Consider the following 19,015-nt stretch of genomic DNA (forward strand, 5'->3'; position numbering starts at 1 on the left):
TTGACTTTCAGACAAACAATACTGGTAAATATTTACTTCTTCACTTTTCCAAACTTGAGGAGTTATTAACTGTATCCAAGCTACTAGGAAAACTCATGGGGTGGGAACATAAGAATACTTGTCATTGCATGCCTTAGAAAGTCGTTAATACCTGCACCTATGCGATAAGCAACTTTCTCCCTACTTCCTGCCCAAGTGGTTAAATCTTTTGGAGAACATGAGCACGTAACACAGGCTGTACACAGCAGGACCAGCGATCCATGTAGTCCACTATCCTGTCTCTGACAGTGGCAAAAAGCCTGTGGAAAAGTACAAGGCAAGTACATACGATTCTTCTCCTGTTCTCCCCAGTCTTTTGTAGAAGTTGGTGACATCCTCTAACCGTTGAAGTAATCTAGAGACACAGTGCTGCATTTAAGTCAGCACTAAGCAGTATCTGACTGGCCAGATGAAGAGTCACTCTTGCATCATGGTGTTAGTCTGTTTCATGTTAGCTTATTTCCAGCTTTTCCGCATTTTTAGAAAGCTGAGACTTCCTAAGCTTGCACATCACTTCCAAAATGAGACCAGCTGTGTGCATCTTACCACCTAGCCAAGTCATGTAAGAGGCTGAGTTACGAATGCTGAGTAATATCAGATCTGAATTAAATTAGACCATATTTTGCAAGCTAGTGCCTTTCAACATTATCATTAAATGTCAGAATAAGAATTACTTAAATTCCATTTTGAAGTAAAATAGAACAGTGCTGTCAGTTTTTACATAAGCGCTACTTCGATGAATCTTTTGATCAGTCATTTCTGTTGCACCACAAATTGCTTCCAACACCTCCGCCCTGGCATTTTCACGGTTCCCAAGACTGGATTCCTCTTCCTAAGGCGTGGTTTCCCTTATATCCAAGGTAGAAAGGAGAGAAAAACTGACAATTCTGAAATTATATGCATTTGTGGCAATTAGACCAATTGGTTACTGAGAATATTTTAATGATCTGTCCCCTCTTACGTGTTTTTACACTGTTAGCAATAAAATGTAAATACTTTTAAATAGGCAGACTCAGTTTCACAATCAGCTTAAAAAGATGCAAGACTACATCACTGCTGAAATTCTGTAACTGCACAATGGGTCTCATTGGCTTGTTGTTCCAAGAAAACAAATCTGACAAATAAAAAGCTTTTAGCTTGATTAGCAAGCAGCTCTGACTCACTGAGGCCTTGTGATTCCCAGGACTAAAGAAGGAAAGGAGTGGGCAGCATGGTTTTCAGTGGCTATGTAATCTTAAGTCATGAAACCGTGTCCTGTGTCAGTAATTGCTAAGCTGCACAGCGTCATTCAGAATTTTGCAAGCTTCTCTTGGTTTTTCCAAAGACGTCACGTCACACTCCTGTACTAGTTACATTTGAGTTGTACTTTTCAAGCTTTGCTGTGTGACAGACTTGAAACACAAAAACCAGACTCAGCAAACCAACTGAGCAACCTATTTTTGCATCCATTTACTACTGTGTACTACCCAGAATTCAAATCCATCAGACTTTGGAAAACAAGGCCTTATTCTATGGTGAGGATCCAATGGCAGGATCCTCACTGTACCTGTAAGACACAAGCAAGGTGCTCTAACCTTAATAAATAAAGGGCACTGTTTCAAGGGAGTTTAAAATCCATCTTCCAGTCTGTACAAATGCTATGTAGACTGTGGAGGGATTTATTTCAGAAGTGAGTGTGAAAAGATATATAAATAAGCACCGAGGTACAGGAAGTAAAGAATCATTTAGTGAAAGAATCTACTATACAGGGAGATTACTTATAAGACTGTTCCCAAATTAACAAGTGTGCGTTATTTAAAATGCCACCAGTGTCAGAGTAAGTAATGATTTGGATACAGTCCAATATGAAAGGTATGAAGAAATAAAGCGAAGGACTCGGTTTAGTGTTCCAGCTGATTTAAAACAAATTATTAATGTTCTAATATGATTACATTTTAAATGTAAAGTTTACATTTACAGGGACTTAATTATAAAGAAAATGTCAATCTTCACTACAAGCGGGGGGTGGGGAGGGGAAAGAAAAAATAATCACAAAATTAGGAGTACAAAAGTGAGGCAGTTTATTGAAATAAGGACTTAGCCAAAGCAGGTTCAACTCAGTGGACCGATACAGCCTATACTGGATGCAATGAATATGTTCTCTAGGGAGAGGAATTTTGTTTGCCTTGTGTAGCTACAACACCAAACACTATCGGCCCTAAATCCTTATTTGGGAGTTTAATGGGTTATTATTACAGAAGAACCAGCAAGTATAAATACCTCTAATTCAGAATGCACTTTAGCTCTATTATATTAATTCTGTTAATCCATTTCAAGCCCAGATTCCATGCTTTGTGTCCGTGAAGAGACACAGGGATGTAAGAAAGCATGTGAACACTTTACAGTATATAGTTCCTGGCTATACTGTAAAAATACTCTCTGCAGTGTACTGACAGTATTTTCCTTTACATGTACAAACATATCTCCTTTCCACCTGCTGCTTTAACAAAATATGCCCAACAATGCAATGCAAGCATGGAAGAACTCTCATGAGAAAGAAACAGAGGCACTCTCTGTTATGTGCTGAAGGTTACAGTGCTGAAGTATTGTGTTACCTTTGAACCATGTCTGAAACAGATGACAAAAAGCTGTCCATTCTTTTGGAAAACATCTCTGCTCCTTTCTTAAAAAAGTTGATCTGAAAAAAAAAAACAACAAAAACAAAAAACGGACACTGGAAGTTATCTTGGCTTTGGCAGACAAATAACAGATTGTGGGGACTGTGTTAATAGTGATCCCATTATGATTGATACTTTGGGCTGGCGATCAAACACATGGTCGAAACAGCTGCGTTGCCTTTGTATTTCTCACTTTTGCAACTTTCCACCCTTTCACACACCCTTTTACACACACACAAGCTATTGGCTGCTGACAGGTATGTTTCCAATGAACTTGTTAAATGACTGAAATAAGGGAACAGGGAGCCTTCTCCCATACTAGCACTGTGCAGAATTGGGTCTAGTGGTATTATGAGCCACCGCGTGCAATGCCACCGTGTCAAAAGGAACGGGACACAAATCATCCATTAGATTTAGTAGTCCAACCTGGACCACCAACTCCAACCTCGAAATTTTTGAACTGCTACAGCAAAGTCAGTCAGGAAAGTGATGAGGTATAGCTGTGCTAGCAGAAGCCTCCAGGGCAATCAGTTATATCAACTACAGATTTACCATGGATTTTGTTCTACTGAAGGAGCTAAAAAAAGCTACTAAGGCCAAAGTGCACATTTTGTGACAGAAGATGAATTCACTTAGCTAGTATGGCTCAGCAGGCACGCAACAGCAGCAAAGCACTCACTGTAGACTTGACCTTGGATTACCCGCTGTGGGGCACACAGTCATCATTAGGACCTACTGGCAACTGTGTGAAACATGGACACAGCTAGCGCGTGTGTGCAATTAATTAGCTTTTTTAAAAAAAATAAAATCAGTGAACTACTCCAGAAAGAGATGTAAAAGCAAATTCTTGGCTGTTAAGCAATTTATTAGCTATTTCATCTGATTTTACTTGTGATTCCACTCCGTTTCCCTAACCTTGGGACGTGGGATTCCTCTTACCTGTAACTCAGATTTCTGCAACCATGTTATTGACCACAGACTCCCTTTACAGACAAAGGACAGAAAGCATGCTCTCTTATAGAATGATTCACCTATTCTATTTCAGAAGCCTACTTCAGGAGGGAAGAGCTCTAAATTCCACTAATGATAGACTGACATGCCTAGCTTAGATATTGATGTCAGTTTTCAGTCAAACAAACCCTGTACTAGCCACTGCTTCTTCCAAAAATTCCTTATGGCCTGCTCATTTGTTGGAAATGTGAAATATGAAACACGTTTTGAGTAATTAATAAAGAAAATATATACTTGGGCTGAAGGGCGGTTCACAGTATTTAAGCATCAATATCAACTGGCTTCTGGCTACACAGTCATTCCCACGACAACTTAAGAGTTTCCTGTATAAAGCACTGAGATATGGCAGTTTTGCCAGATAAAATACAGGGAAAGGAAGTTCTGTTTGGCTTCCAGTAAAGGAAACCAACACAGTTCTTTCACTTAGTATAATTACAGCAGAGAAGCAGTGTGAACTCCCGTGGTGGGGAAGGTGACTGTATTCTCATTTATTACCTATTTTATATGGGGCACATGATCTGCAAAAGACACAGGACAATGGAGACGATGATCCACACTGCATTCTCAAACACAGCACTGCATCCATTTTTTCTGTTTTCACAGCCCAACTCTCATTTTCCCAAGGCTTTCTTTCATCAATGTTGAAGCACAACAGACCCTTAAAATGGGTGGTAATGAGAATCAAGTGCAGTGAAAATACTAGTTTGTTGATCCTCCTGACATCCTGGAGACTCAGATTATCAGTATTACTACCGCATTTTACAGACTTGACAAATGCCCTATCAAATTGCTGGCAGAATAAAGATTAGAAAGAGGATTTGCCAGCCTTATGCTCAATCCACTCTACTGTTCTGTCCTTCCAGTTCTCCAGTGCATGCTCTGTTCCCTATCGTGTACACTCCTCATCAGTATGCTGAACATTATGTGCCAGGAAGGGAACTGCTACATAGGAGAGTTTGTGCAGACAGAGTAAACAGTGGAAGTAAATGCTGCTGCACTGATAGCTTAGCCGTGAAAAAATTAACCCCAGGCTGATTTTTCATAAAAGCGTATTGGATTTTTTTTTTTTTTATCTGTGCCTTTTCTGAATATCTAAACATTCAACTATCCGCCACAAACAAAATCAGTTGTCAGAATCTAGGCAAGCTGAATAAAAGTTCCAGCCCCCCGTTATCACTTGTCAGTTCTCAAAAAAAAAAAAAAAAAATCCAGAGCTACAATGTTTTACTTTTCCCAGGTACATGTCTAAATGATATAATCGCTTTACTGTCCATACCTGTCCTCGTGTATATCCCAGCATAGGTTCCATCATTGCCACTCTCTTCCTGTACTGCAGAGCATTCAGGGCACAGTAATATTGCAGAGATGAAAGGTGCTGCTTTCTTCTTGCATTTGCCACTTCTTTTGCCACTTCTGCCTTAAGCTGAATAAAAATCAATAAAGAAGTTGATGAAGTGTTACTGTGCATATGGATATATTTACTGATTATTTTCAAGTTATCTTTAAACAACTCTCATTACAGAACTTCTCCACATTAAAATGAAGGATGAGAAACTAAGAAAGCAAATCCAAAACCCAAAGTGAATACTTCAAGCCCTTCTCTGGCAAGACACTTAAGCATTTGGGGAGCCCCTGTGACTATAAACTACGTAACTACCACAACTAAAATTCTGGATCTGATCTCAGTGCAAGAAATTTATTTGCAGCTGACATCACAACACAAGCCTGCAAGTGCAGAATGCAGAAATGTAGAATTCACAATATGCTATATCACATTCTGTTCTGTAATGCATTTTCCTTTAAAGGACCATCCTGTAGAACTGATGCACTCTTAGGACAGGGCCAATCACACATTTTCTGGCATACAGGGATATATTTTGGAATAGTGGTCCAGTGGGCAAAGAAGAAGAAATGTAAAACAATCCCACCAACAGAGTTATGTGTACTGTAAATGGAATGACAATCCATACAGAGAAATTCAGCAGGAAGGTAGATGTGAAAAAATGGAATGCTTTATAAACAGCAGACACAAGGCTTCCTGACAGTTCACAATGAATTGTACCCAGTGATACAGCATCATGACATCAGCTGTACAACAGTAGGCCTATACAAATCCGTTCATAGCCATTTGGATTGCCTCTGTCTGAAGAGTTCCCCTGGATCTGAAGGGCTCTAGTTCAGCACAATACTTGATCACTTGCCTAACTTGGAGAAAACAGGTATAACTTTGCTGAATTGATGTTTAAAAGCTTTGTGTCTGCTTGGAAACGAAATCACAAGTAATCTTGAGCTACTGTGAATTTAACTGATGAATTCTCCAAAGTTCGTAAGTGAACAATGATGCAGACAGAACAGCTGATGAAAACTTTTCCTTTTCCATTTCACGTTCGTTACCTTTTCATTTTCTTTCCTTTTCGGTAACCTGCTATACTTTGCCATGGACACGTCATGTTCTGTAGACAAGGAATATTATTTTTTTTAGAAATGTGATGTGTGTGCATGTAGATTAAAAGTATCTTCTGTGATATAACAGGTGCACACCATTACAAACAAACAAAACAGGGAAACGTACCATTGCTAGCAAGGCCAAAAAGATCCTTCAACGTGCTTACTTCTGGAAAAGAGAAATCAAATATTCAAAGTAAAAACAGCTGTAAACACTTTCTTCAATTGAGACCACTTATGGCACATTTAATGCCTAAGTCACTCCAATCCTTTCAAAGCAGAGATGCATAAGTTAAGCCTGTCTTAAAAATGATAAACCAGATCATCTGCTAGAGAAATGAATAGGCAGATAGCAAATTAAGAGTCGAGTGAGTTTACTTGATTAAGTTATCACTATGAAAAAGATTCTTCATCTGCCAGTGTAATTTACCCAAAAAAGCACCATGTCACTGTGCTTGTTATGATAAAAGGCCCACCACTATCATGAAAGATTGGCAGTTCTGAACAACTTCCTGACAATGCTTATGTGATACCGAGAAATCTAAGTCCCAGAGACATATGAACTAAGCCCCTTTCCTGTACATGAATCTTCATCAACGTGGAACATTTTTTGCTAAGTTTCTCTGTGAAAAGAAGCAAGTATCTAACACATCTGACTGCTGGCTACGATGCTTACATAACAAACACTGGCCATGAGTTTTGGATGCAGGTAGAAGGAAGAGAAAGTAAACAGGCGACTCAACTTTGACAAGTGTTGGGCACAAGCTACTCTCAGTGTCCATACCAACGTATCCTGCAACTGGCAAAACCCTTCTCAAAAAGCTACAGAGAAAGCACATTCACAAGAACAGAACCAAGATCTTACCGTCCAAATACTGCTTTATATTTGACATTATGTTATAAACAAGACACCCATTGATGCCTTCACAATTTCAAATGAGATGCTATGATATAAGGAACCTTAACTAGTCACTATTTTGCTGTAGTTGTTTTGTCTCCCATCAAAATTGTCTTTAAAAAGTACATAAATAGGACTGAGCTTAGTGAGTTGAGAAGTGGACTTTTTAAAAAAAACAAAAACGAAAACGCTGCAGTAAAAACTCGTGTTTCTGTTGCATGAGTAGGTTAGAGTGTCCTTGACCTTGAATATGAACTTCTTTCTTCTCAAATTACACCAAATGTTTGCATTATTGCTCTGCTGTTTAAGTAATGAATTTCCAAGTGTGTGCAATCAGGTTACTTGGAACTACCCTTGGATGGCAAGGATTTAAAGCAGACTAATTCGTCAAAAAGGAGGGAACATACTATACTCTGAAGTTAAAAAAGCATTCTTGCTTGTGTTTTTCCAACAAACCCAAACTTCTGAAGTAGGATAAATACTGTTTGCAAGCCAGATTCACTGCTAAATTTTCCTTCTTTAGGCCATTATAACATCAATGACTTCAGTAAAATTACACTAGTGTAAAAGCAGAGTGACTCAACAAAGAACAAAGCTGTGTATTTTCAAACTTGCACCATATGGTGCATAAAACCTTATGTGGTGAACTTGCACTATTTAAGTCTGAGAAAAGCATGCACCTGTCAATGAAATTCTGTAGCAGAAAAAAAGTAACACAAAAAACTTTTCTGTGAATCATCAAAGAACAAATTATTACATGACATTATGTCTCAGTTTATTACGAAATAAGCAAGAAGGAACACATGAGGAAAATTAAAACTTAAAATGAAATTTACCTGTGAGATCCTTTTCCCGAAATTGTATTATTGGTAGAACCATTGTATCTGCAAGCTGTTTTGCCAGTTCAGAATGAAGAATATTGAGCTGAAACAGAGAATAGAGGAATGCCCTAAGACACAGTGTAAATAAAAAAAAATAAACCTAACAGCACTCTACAGCTGTTGAAGAAGCACACCTGCCATTTGTGCCCAGCAGACAAAAAAAGGATATTATGTACTTCACTGTACTTCAGTGCTTAAAATACATTTCTCAAGATATGTGAGACAGATGGGGATTTTCCCCTAAATGCCTGGTGTTTTCCAAGGATCCAAGAACTTTTCAGTTCCCACATACCCTATTGGGGCAGTTCACTTGACCATTAATGCTAGTGCTTAACCCAACAGGATTTAATCTGTAATTAGCCTTTATTAACCAGTTTTTGTTAGTCTCTACACCACAGGGTTACAGTCCCACCACCATGACTAGAATCTCTTTCCATTCATGAGGGTTACCCAGGACACAATCACAACAGGGGGCAAACACAATGAAAGGTCCCATTCAAATATTTTACCTTCAGAGCAGTTTCCCATTCCTGTTTTTGTAAGTGTTTCTCTAAAATTCAGCACATCAAGACATATTTTAAAGCCCTCGCGTGATGCTGTTTAGGATGAAGGCAAGGCTCTCATGTCAGCAGTGGCATGCTAAGAATATTAGATGGGTTCAGGTAGGACAACTATCAATCACACTGCTTGAGCGCCTGATACTACAAACTAGGAGTGTGCCACATGCTGACATGATATTCTGCCCGCTTGCTCACAGTATCCCGGAGGCCTCTAGGCTGAGTTATGCAGGTGAGGATGAAGTCAGTATTTCCCACTAGACAATACAAAACTAAACCAGGACAATTCAATGCCTGTAGAACAGACAACTGAGAAACAGGTACAGGGGGTAGCTAACACACAGAAAAGGAGGCTAAGGAATGGAGCGAGCTCTTGTGAGGGAAACTGTGACCGACAGAACTGAACAGAGAGGCTCTCAGCTTTCTGCTCCCAAATGGGATGGTTCTCTTGTACCTGGGAAGGAGAAAGTTCTTGTTTTGATTTATTCATAGTTCACACAGACAAGCACAAGACTTGTGACAATAAATGCTCCTTTCAAGTATCCCCTGAGAGCAGATGTGCAGTGGGAGAAGCCTAAGGGAAAAGTTAACCTTTGGGATTCCTCTCGCTATATTGTTAGAGTTATCCATGGGCTCTAAAAATTTTAACTTATTTTTTGCCCCACAACCCTCCTATCTCCTCTCCTCTCCCCAAAAGTAGACCTCAATACAGCCTTTTGCCTTCTTAATGAAAGTTGAAAGTAGACTAACAAGAAGAACAAGACTTTTCTGATGGCACAGCCCTGCTCACAACAGAAAGAGTGATGTGACAAATAATACTTAAGCAATAAGGACCTAGATACTAAGATTATATTGAAATGTTATATGGGCAGGTCTAACAAAAGCATTTGGAAAGACTCTCAGTACTCAGCAACAACCTGCAGAGAGTAGAAGTGTTCAGCGCACACAGCTGTAGTACCTAACCCGCCTTCAGTAGGCATTTCTGCAGCCTCCTCCAGATACCTCTGGATTCTGTGTGATCTCACAGCAACTAAACGACAACTTTACTAATTCACAGCTGCCCTGCATCCATGCAGGTTTTGGCTCAAATTGCAGTGTTTAAAGCTTAAAAATGTAAATGTCATTTTTAAATGGAACGAAATTAAAAACGGCACCAGCCTAGATGAAACGTCCTGTTTCAGTCTCTTTTCTAATTCCCCTGTTTAGGAAGTCCAGCTTTGCTCTGAGGACAGCATGTGGGACGAAGCCACAGAAACTGCTCTAACCATTATGAAAGGGTGATATTACACTTCTTTCCCCCCCAGTTAAATGATTCTATAAAACCCAGGCACAATCTAGCCTTCAGTGGAAAGGCTCAGAATGAAAAGGACAAAGACCAAAAGAAAAACCACCAATATTCTATATTGTAAAAATAGAATATCGGCAATTCAAATTACCTCATCCACAACTTTTGAAAAGTAATGAAGGGTGGATATAACTTCTTCATCTCCTTTACCTAAGGCAAAATGCTGAAAATAGAAACACACATTTGGTCAGTAAATCAATAAAGGTGAGTATAAAATACAACATGTGTTTTACTTCAAAGGTAATGAATACTCCTACAAAATGCAGTAAACGTTAAAACTAAATGAAAAAACAGTAACTCGCTAAAACATACGCTTTTACCCTGCTCCTCTTGTTTTAAATAAATGGATTTTGGACAACATATAATTAATGCTTATTATACTCATTTTAAAGTCATAGTCATACAATAGGAACAAACTGGTTTGAATGTTCATAAAGTTATTAACTCACATTTAGCACTTTTTTTTTTTTTTTAAAGATTCTGAGAAGTGACCTGACTCCCTTGAACACGCTGGGGAATTTTACAACAGCCTTCACATGAAACCAAGTAAAGCCAATGCCCTAAGGACTTCTGGAAACCACACTATTTACACAGACTTCTTCGCAAATGCTGAGGCTGAAAAGAAATCAAAAGCATATGTTGAACATACCTGCTTTTCATAGGCAAGGAGCTGCTTTGAAAGCTGTTGTGTGGCAAGACACATTTCATTCTACAAAGAAAAGTGACATGTTAATAGAAATAATGAAGTCTTTAGCTCTGCTGTTACTACTACTTTGTCACCAGCTTCTTGACTGAATCTGCAACTACTTACACAAACATTCAGTTGTATGTAAACAACCAGTCCCAAAATACCTACATAGAGAAGCAGTAATAATAGGTACACTTCAGACCTAATCAACACACAGTTCGTTTAACTACTATTGAATAGAGGTAGGATTTGGGATTTGGTTTTGGGTTTGGGTTCCCCCCCACACCCCCCAAAATAACAAAACTAGAACAACCTCAAACATGTAAGCTGTCATACCCGCATAAGAATGTTTCATGTTGGTTAATCATCTTTCCCCAAAATCTACAGCAATAAAGACAACCAGCAGATGTGCCTTTATATAATGCATTCACGCTCAGGGAATGTACTGATGTAATTACAGTGCTTTAAGTTGACACAGGAGTACAAAACAGCACATAATTCTGTATTCTCATGGCTAAACTGGCTAATGAAAGTACACACATCCTTAAGATGTGTGTACGCAACACAAGACTTGTAGGGAGGTTGTATAATTTTGCTTGACAGCTGGAAAAAAACAGACAAGCATTTGGATGTGTCAATCTTTACTCAATGTATTCCTAACAATAGTATATCAACTCCTCTGTTCCTGATTTGTTAACAATGACTTAGAACTGGAATAAAAGAACAAGGGGAAGGGGGGAAGTGGGATCTGTCTTAACCCGTCGGATCCTTCTCTTCCTCAGTAATGCCGAAAACTAATCACTTTTCATTTAATTTCATTTTAAACCTTAACATAATCTATTTCTCTCTCCAAATACATAAGGCCATAGAGAGTTTGTAAAACTCAGAGCAATCTCTGAACTGCTTTAATAGCACACTTTATGCTGGGGCTGGTACAGAAAACCATTAAAACTGGGATAGAGTTTGTGTGCTCTCATGTTCTCCCTTGTCGTCCTGAGCACGCAGAGCATGGCACAGTTAACTATCTGGGCCAGAGATTCTAAAACACCCTTTACTTTGGCCTGATGCCACCTCTGACATACTGCGTTACAGCCTGGTGCTTCTGCATCACCTTGGCATGCCAGGAAGGAGGGTTAATATGGACAGCAAGGCCCAAACACTTAGCCAGAGTCTTAAGTATGCCCAAGTGCTCAGAAAGAGACGTAGCCACAGCCTAGGTAACAGCAGCTGTATGTGAACACATGGCAGAAAAAGATGGGTGAGCTAATTCTGACCAACTTAAAACACTATGGTTATAATACTCACAGGTGGCTGGAGATGGGAGAGCAGAGGCCTTCCAAGGTACAAACAAGGGCTCAGAACCGAGTTAATCTGGGTCCAAACTCAGATCATGTGCACCCCATGACTATTCTCACCTCACAGTGATGGATTATTCTTGTTTCTTGTCTCAGACCAATTAGTAATGAGCATTACACTTTCATACAATAATAATGCCAAGGATTCACTTAAGATTTGCAGGTTGGTTATGCAGACTGTGTAGTTTTTAATATGAAAAAGTTTTACACAAACACTTGGAATTTAAGTATTTCCCAAGCCAGTGGATGGGAAGGATGTCATGCTTTATAATAAATCAACAAGCCTTGTTAAGGGCTCAGGCAAGGATAGGAATGAGCCTTAACCATCTGCTCCCAGGCTGTAAGAACACCTGAGAGACTTTGCCACCTTTGAAGTGGGAGCTAGCAAGCAACGACTTGATGACAGGAAGGATGAGACTCCTATGTGGACTGATGACATTAAAAGGGTTGGTTTGTTTGTATGCATGTGGGTGGAGTCCAAAGATGAATTTAAGATTACAAAAAGAAGCAGAGGTTCTCAGACCTAGAATCTTTTTCATAAACACAACCTCAAAGATAGTCTTCTTGCAGTTCTTACTCAGCTCTAAGTCCTCACACAGCAACTGTGATGCCATTTGTCAGTTGTACAGTTGGGTCAGGGTGAGAGAAATCTTTTGAAATAAACTGAGTGTTAGAAACATGCCTTTTTTTTGCCCCCCTTTTTGTTTCAGTTCACTTATTCCTGCAAAGTCTGCAACTGTGTGGTCTGTTCTGAATTTGGAAAATAAATGTTTCTGGCTTAAACTTGCTAACACTAAAAGAAGCTTCAGAATAATGGGCTGACACCAAAGGCATCGTATATCTTTGTGTTAGCCATCCTCAAAGCTTCTACCAGTTTGGTTTTTAAAGACTACCAGATCCTCAATTTCCTCACCCAATATCCAAAGAGTAATAAAGAACATCATTACTCATCTGTGCGGGACAGTTTGAGGATGGGCAATGCAAAGAGGTGTGCGGAAGAAGCATCTTCCAGCAATCACCACTCCCCAGGAGCAGTCTCCAGTATGTGACAGGATAATGGGGGAATACATAAACCCTGAGGGTCTCAAAGGGGTGTAAGTTAACAATATCATATCAAGTATATGATCAGGTGACAACAGTCACATATAGACCCCAAGCAGATATTCATGGCATGCTACTCCAGGTACAGAACAAATTGATGGAAGGGTCTGACATAAAATTTACTTTGGGATTTTGGGACAACAGTTCCACACATCACTGATATCCCATCGTGCCAGCAGGCCACATTTTTCATTTATAGGCTCGGTTCTTTGTGTCAGAACACAACAAACTTGTTACTCAATCCCTGTCCACGTGGAAGAGCTAATCCTGGGTCCTTGATCTTCCCTCCCAACCTCTGGCAGACTTTGTTCCCATTAGAGGTACAAAATCATTCATTATATCACTAGGAAAAAAATTAACAACCAATCACACACACACACACCCCAAGCAGCTGTAAACAAATCAAATTAAGCTAGCAAATTGAAACACAGCCACATTGCATAAGGAACAGGAAGCAGGCAAAGCGCTCTGCTGACCTAGTGGTAATACTGCATTGCTAAACACACTAATGTGGGAAAGTTTGGTTTAATCCTCCTCCCATTTCTTCCTAATCAGCCTTCTCCCCGCCCTCCCCTGGTACTAATCAGTCTCAAGACTTAAAAGTCATTTGCATTGCTTCAACTGACAGACCCACTAAATCCAGGCAAATTATTTTAACAGGTTTTAATCCATTTCCAAGACATTTTCCCATGGAATACAGCAACATTCACTTCTTTTATCCTGTAGTTACTGAAATTCAGTATACCAGAGCAAAAGAAAAGCTGCTATACAATCCTGACTGCCTGCTCGCATCTCTTCCACATTACTTTGACATTTCAGAATCCATCAAGCACTTCTGGAGTGGGACAGCTATTGATGAGATGATGTATCAGGCAGAAACCAAATAAAATCCTGAACAGAAATCCAAGTATTCTAAATGAAGGCAAAACTATCCAGTACTGGGCCTCACAAATACACTCATTTTCATTAATTGATTTTACTTAGCAGGGAAAACGTCATTGCAGCATTAATGTAAAAAAGTATACTAGAAGGAAAGAAGAAAGGACTGTATGCAAATAGGTATCAAGCAATCAGTTATGATTACAGATGTGCTGACTTTTTTTTCTTTTTTAACCTTGGCTGGCATGCTAGGGCATGCTAGCCCTAGGAAAAGATTTTTATGAAGTTCACTAACACCAGTTCACATAGATAAGGTAATGCAAGTGGTGTCTTGAATCTAGCATTAATCTACCAGAAATGAAAAAACAACAGATTAAAAAACATTGTTTAATTCTCAAGTTATTTCAGTACCTCACCCTGCCTTCAAATAAGTCAGCAAGAAAATGTCCAACCATTATTTTCTATTCTAGTGCCAGAGCAAAGGCATGTGATTTTTCTGGGTTGATTCCTTCTTCATTATCACCTTTATTCACCAAGCTGTTCATATCATCAGAAGAGAGTATGATTTTTCTGCAACCCGTTTGTAATAAAATCTCCATGCCGTTAACCATTTACCAGTGATGCAGTCCATCCCTTTTTAGGGTCTCTTTTTGTAGTTTTCCAACATTGAAGTCAGAAGACATTTCTATAGACAGTCATCTAACAGACTCCAGATTTGAGGGCATGTAAAGGATTAAGTTGAGCTATAAATTAACTTCTAAAAGACAGAGAGCTATTCCAGCATGTCCAATTCCAATCCTAATATAACGAAGCTTTCTGCAAAGCTACTTTCCTACTCCAGCTAAAGCTGGCATTTTTAAAACTCTGCAAGTAACCAGCACACAGAACTGCCAAATGCTTCTTCATGTAAACAAGCAAGATACTGGTAAAGGTATTTATTCATGCACCCTGTACATGCAGAATGACACGTAATAAAATTTGGCTTACATCTAGGAAAGCTTAATGCCTCATAAATGAGAAAAAAAAACAGGTAGGTGGTTGAAGAAGGAGGTCCATGAGGCAGCTGCAGCCTTCTCATCTTTTCAGAACTAGGGAACACATTTACCTTCAAAACCAGGCACAGTACAGAAAGAGCTGGGTCTTGATACAACAGTTTTATACAGCTCTGTCTACATATGCATGTCATCTTCCCACAAAATAAGAGTTCTCCAGCAATCTAGTAAATGTTACAGTCCTACAGGCTTAGGCTTGCATATTAAATAGCTTGGAAACATGAACCCAAGGGTGAGAGAAGGTAAGCCTCACCAGGGTGCTCAGGCTGCCCAACACTTTACAAGATCAGGCTAACATTTGGCTTGCCCTGCTGCTGATTCACAGCATAGCATTCAGTCCTCACAAACGTGAATGGTTCAGCAAAGGGTCATCTAATAGCTTCAAGAAATAGAAGACACTGTCAAAACTCTGCTGTAAAACAGCAAAAGCAGCTACAGTAGGATGGCTAGTTCAGTAGGAAAAGAACCTCTCCAGTTTCTTGCAATACAATTACTATCAGCAGGGCACCCATACATTTATGCCTCCTTGTAGTACTCAAATCTCCAGATCCTGCTTAGCGCAACGTTAACTTGCTTCCAGGCATGGTGACAACTCCAACTTCATAGGCAGTATTAAAAACAACTCCCACGGCTTTGTAAATACATTAGTTCTCACGTGATAATGCTCTGCTTACCTCTGTTAGCAACATATGGTGAATATGCCTCAGGAAGTGCAGAGGTATATGATGCATACTTACAATGAATATGGAACAATAATATATACAGTATTTCACAGAAGTCAGTGCTGACAACTGTAATTTATTGCAAGTGTTTGTCCTACCTAATACTCTATTGAAGCTTCTCTACGTGGAACTGAAAGTTTACAAAATGCTAACTTAAACTTTATTGTTTCAAAAGGTTTTGGGAAAAAAAGTCTTATCATTTGAAAAGGCAACACAATTGTTCCCTCAGACATAAAAAGAAAGCAATTAAAAGAAAAACTGTATCAGTGCTTACCTGTTAATTTAGCAAGAAGTAATTTAAGAACTCTGAACACTTGGGGTTAGCTATGCAACATAACAAATATGAAAATATATGCATGCCCTAGAGAGCTTGACACCTATCTACTGAGTTATAGCCTAGTGAAGTCAATACGTAGGAAGATGAAACAAGCAGCACTGTTGAAAAATGCAGACACAAGGTGTCATGAATTTGGGGAGAGAAGTAACACCGGTATAAAGCACTACCTAAAATAGCCCTGGGCAGATACAAACTGTCCTGATACCCATGTAATGTGGTGCATATAATCCAAGACTATTCCATAATTGTCAAGAGTCGCCTTAAGAGTCTGGACATAAAAAGGCAGTGAGCCTCAGAGGTTGCTGCTGCTTTGCCCGTGTCACTCTGGAATCACAAGACAACTGCTCAGAGACACAGATGCTGAACAGAATTACACTTCACAATTCCCATGCTGTTCTCTCTCTGGATATACTGCCTGGATAAAGGCAACATGGGTTTCTTTTTATTCCTCTTCTGCCATCACTGCTTTTAGTATCTAGACAGATTTGTGAGAAATTATGAGATGAAACCTCTTTCCAATGACAAAATACTGTATCTTACTTTCCTCTAACCTGCTTAACTGTTTATCCCTTCTAATAGTCAGCAGAGACAACAGTCTCCTGAGTTTCCAAATGGCATTTTGTTTCAAGTGAAGATCCCAGCTGCGCCATTTCTATAGCATGGTGAAGAACTGGAGATGATAGTAAAGCTCTGAAAATAATTCACTATGGCAGTGGGAAGTCAGGAATGTAAACTGGGCACGCTGCTCATACACCATTGCAAGAGTCTCAGCATGCGACTTAAGTAAATGAAGTTTTCTAACAGTCCCTGCTTGCTGCGTTACATATTGCTAAAGTAATAAAATGTCCAGAACGGTGAACACAGCATTCACAGAAATCAGACAGCAGTAATACCAGATGCATCATCAGGGCTTGCTTGCAAGGAGGAAGAACTACAAGAACAAACTGTGTAAGGAAGATTTCCTCTATTTCCTCTATAAGACCACTAACGTAATAACTACTTCAAGGTACCACAGCACAGATGGGAGAACTACAGCAGGAAGTACAATATGTACTCACATGGATGTGGTTTATTTCATGAAGAAATATAAAAATGCTTCACTGTATTTACATACGTGGGCTTGCCAGATCAACCAAACCTCACTCCTTGAGCACATTTGGTTCCTGTGACTTCTCCTTAATCACGGCATCATACACGGCATCTGCCTTGTAGCATCACAGTCTCTTTCACTAAAGAACTCCACGTGTGAAATAGAGTCACCACCCCATCACATCTGGTGTGGGTGCCCAAAGAGGCGAGAGCACTGTCCTGATCCTGCACAACAACCAGGGGCTTGTCATGCGCTGAAGGCCTTGCACCCAAAGGCGATCTGCTAGCAATACATCACCCAACCCAGTGTTATGAGCCCTTCCACATCAAGTGGCTCCATGTGCCTAGGCAGCGTATCCACCGCAACACCCTGCAACGCCTCCACCCTGCGATATGATGCTGCAGACCCCCTCCTTCCACTCTTGGGACAAAAGCAGTTTCAAGTCATTTCAAAGGTCTGTCTACATGGTTTAGTGGGTGCATTCATCCCAACAGTTGCCCTACTGTCATTAGAAAAGTTAAAGGCATGCAAAATGAAGCCCTGCTTGAATAACATATGAGTCTGAAAAGTTAGGTACGCAGCACCTAGCAGAAATCTGTAGCTTAAGGAAAAAAGAAAAAAAAAGGAGCGTTCAAAAACATTCCTACTTTTCTAAGTGTTTTAAAAAACCCTGGGGCAAATACTTCTATCTTACTCACATTCTTTTCAAAGGCACTGATCCAAGTGTTTAGAGCAGCTTGAGCTGTCAATTTACAAACTTATTGCTGCCCTGCATACAAAGCAGTGTTTTGGGACAAATATATGCATATATCCACATGGATAATTAACAGCTTGCAGTTGGTACTAATTGCTACTCCCCTGAGACTTTGCACTGCATCCATTCAAAACCATCAACTATTGTTATTTGATCACAAGCTACAGTGGTTTGAATTACATGAAAATCTGAGTTTTCATCACAAGAAATGCCAAACTTCTAGTAAACTTCTCCAGAAAATCTTGAAAATATAGTTGAGACACACCTGGGAAATTTTAAAGTTCAGAATGTAGTTAGGAAGAAAACAACATTTATGTTTTTAAAACTGTCCTAACTGTTTTGAGGGGGCATAAACCCTGATTTTTCAATACTGTGGACTGGTACAACCCACTGCTGTTTTGTCTGACTGCCATGACTGTGATTCCAGCCATTTTTATGGCTGTGCAAACAGAACTTGTGTCATTGCTTCAAAGTAGGTCAGTAACCGTAATTCCTATTTTACAGATAAGGAAATCAGAACAGGGGATGACAATGACTTTTCAAAGACAAAATTTAAGTCAGGAAAATAAAAAGGCAAGTTCAGAACCTGGCTTCTCGCTACTCTCAATTTTACACTCTACTAACTCGTTCCTTCTCAAAACGAAAAGGCTTGGTAGCACTTCCAAATATGCCGCTAGTCAGGCCCAGACAATGTGTCTCCTAACAACGCATCAGCAAAAGTTGATTTTCTCAAGTTGTGATTAGGCAGCAAAGAAATATTACACACAGATTTTTCTTAACTGTTCATTCATGTTTAGTGGGTAATTCAGCATTACACTTGTCCTTCTTTGTTCCCCCTTCTTCTTCTTTGTTCCCCAGGGCTCAGTTTTGGGGCCAGTCTTGTTCAGTATCTTTATCAATGATCTGGACGAGGGCATCAAGTGCCCCCTCAGTAAATTTACAGACGACACCAAGTTGGGCGGGAGTGTTGATCTGCTCGAGGGTAGGAAGGCTCTGCAGAGGGACCTGGACAGGCTGGATCGATGGGCTGAGGCCAACTGTATGAGATCCAACAAGGCCAAGTGCCGGGTCCTGCACTTCGGCCACAACAACTCCATGCAGCGCTACAGGCTTGGGGAAGAGTGACTGGAAAGCTGCCCAGCAGAAAAGGACCTGGGGGTGTTGGTCGACAGCCGGCTGAACATGAGCCGGCAGTGTGCCCAGG

At 39.8% G+C, this 19,015-nt stretch overlaps 1 protein-coding gene across 1 annotated transcript in view; it reads right to left on the reverse strand.

Moving 5' to 3' along the window:
• APPL2 (adaptor protein, phosphotyrosine interacting with PH domain and leucine zipper 2) overlaps positions 1–19,015 on the reverse strand; it is a 35,018-nt gene that overhangs the window by 12,490 nt on the left and 3,513 nt on the right. The window contains exons 2-8 of the mRNA XM_009288391.2: positions 10,483–10,542; positions 9,925–9,996; positions 7,887–7,974; positions 6,280–6,321; positions 6,102–6,160; positions 4,984–5,130; positions 2,634–2,716 (exon numbers count right to left, since the gene is read on the reverse strand). Of these exons, the coding sequence (XP_009286666.2) occupies positions 2,634–2,716; positions 4,984–5,130; positions 6,102–6,160; positions 6,280–6,321; positions 7,887–7,974; positions 9,925–9,996; positions 10,483–10,542 (551 nt within the window). The remainder of the gene's footprint in view (positions 1–2,633; positions 2,717–4,983; positions 5,131–6,101; positions 6,161–6,279; positions 6,322–7,886; positions 7,975–9,924; positions 9,997–10,482; positions 10,543–19,015) is intronic.

Source organism: Aptenodytes forsteri, unplaced genomic scaffold, assembly GCF_000699145.1.
Source record: "Aptenodytes forsteri isolate BGI_AS27 unplaced genomic scaffold, ASM69914v1 Scaffold56, whole genome shotgun sequence".
Classification (NCBI taxonomy): Eukaryota; Metazoa; Chordata; class Aves; order Sphenisciformes; family Spheniscidae; genus Aptenodytes; species Aptenodytes forsteri.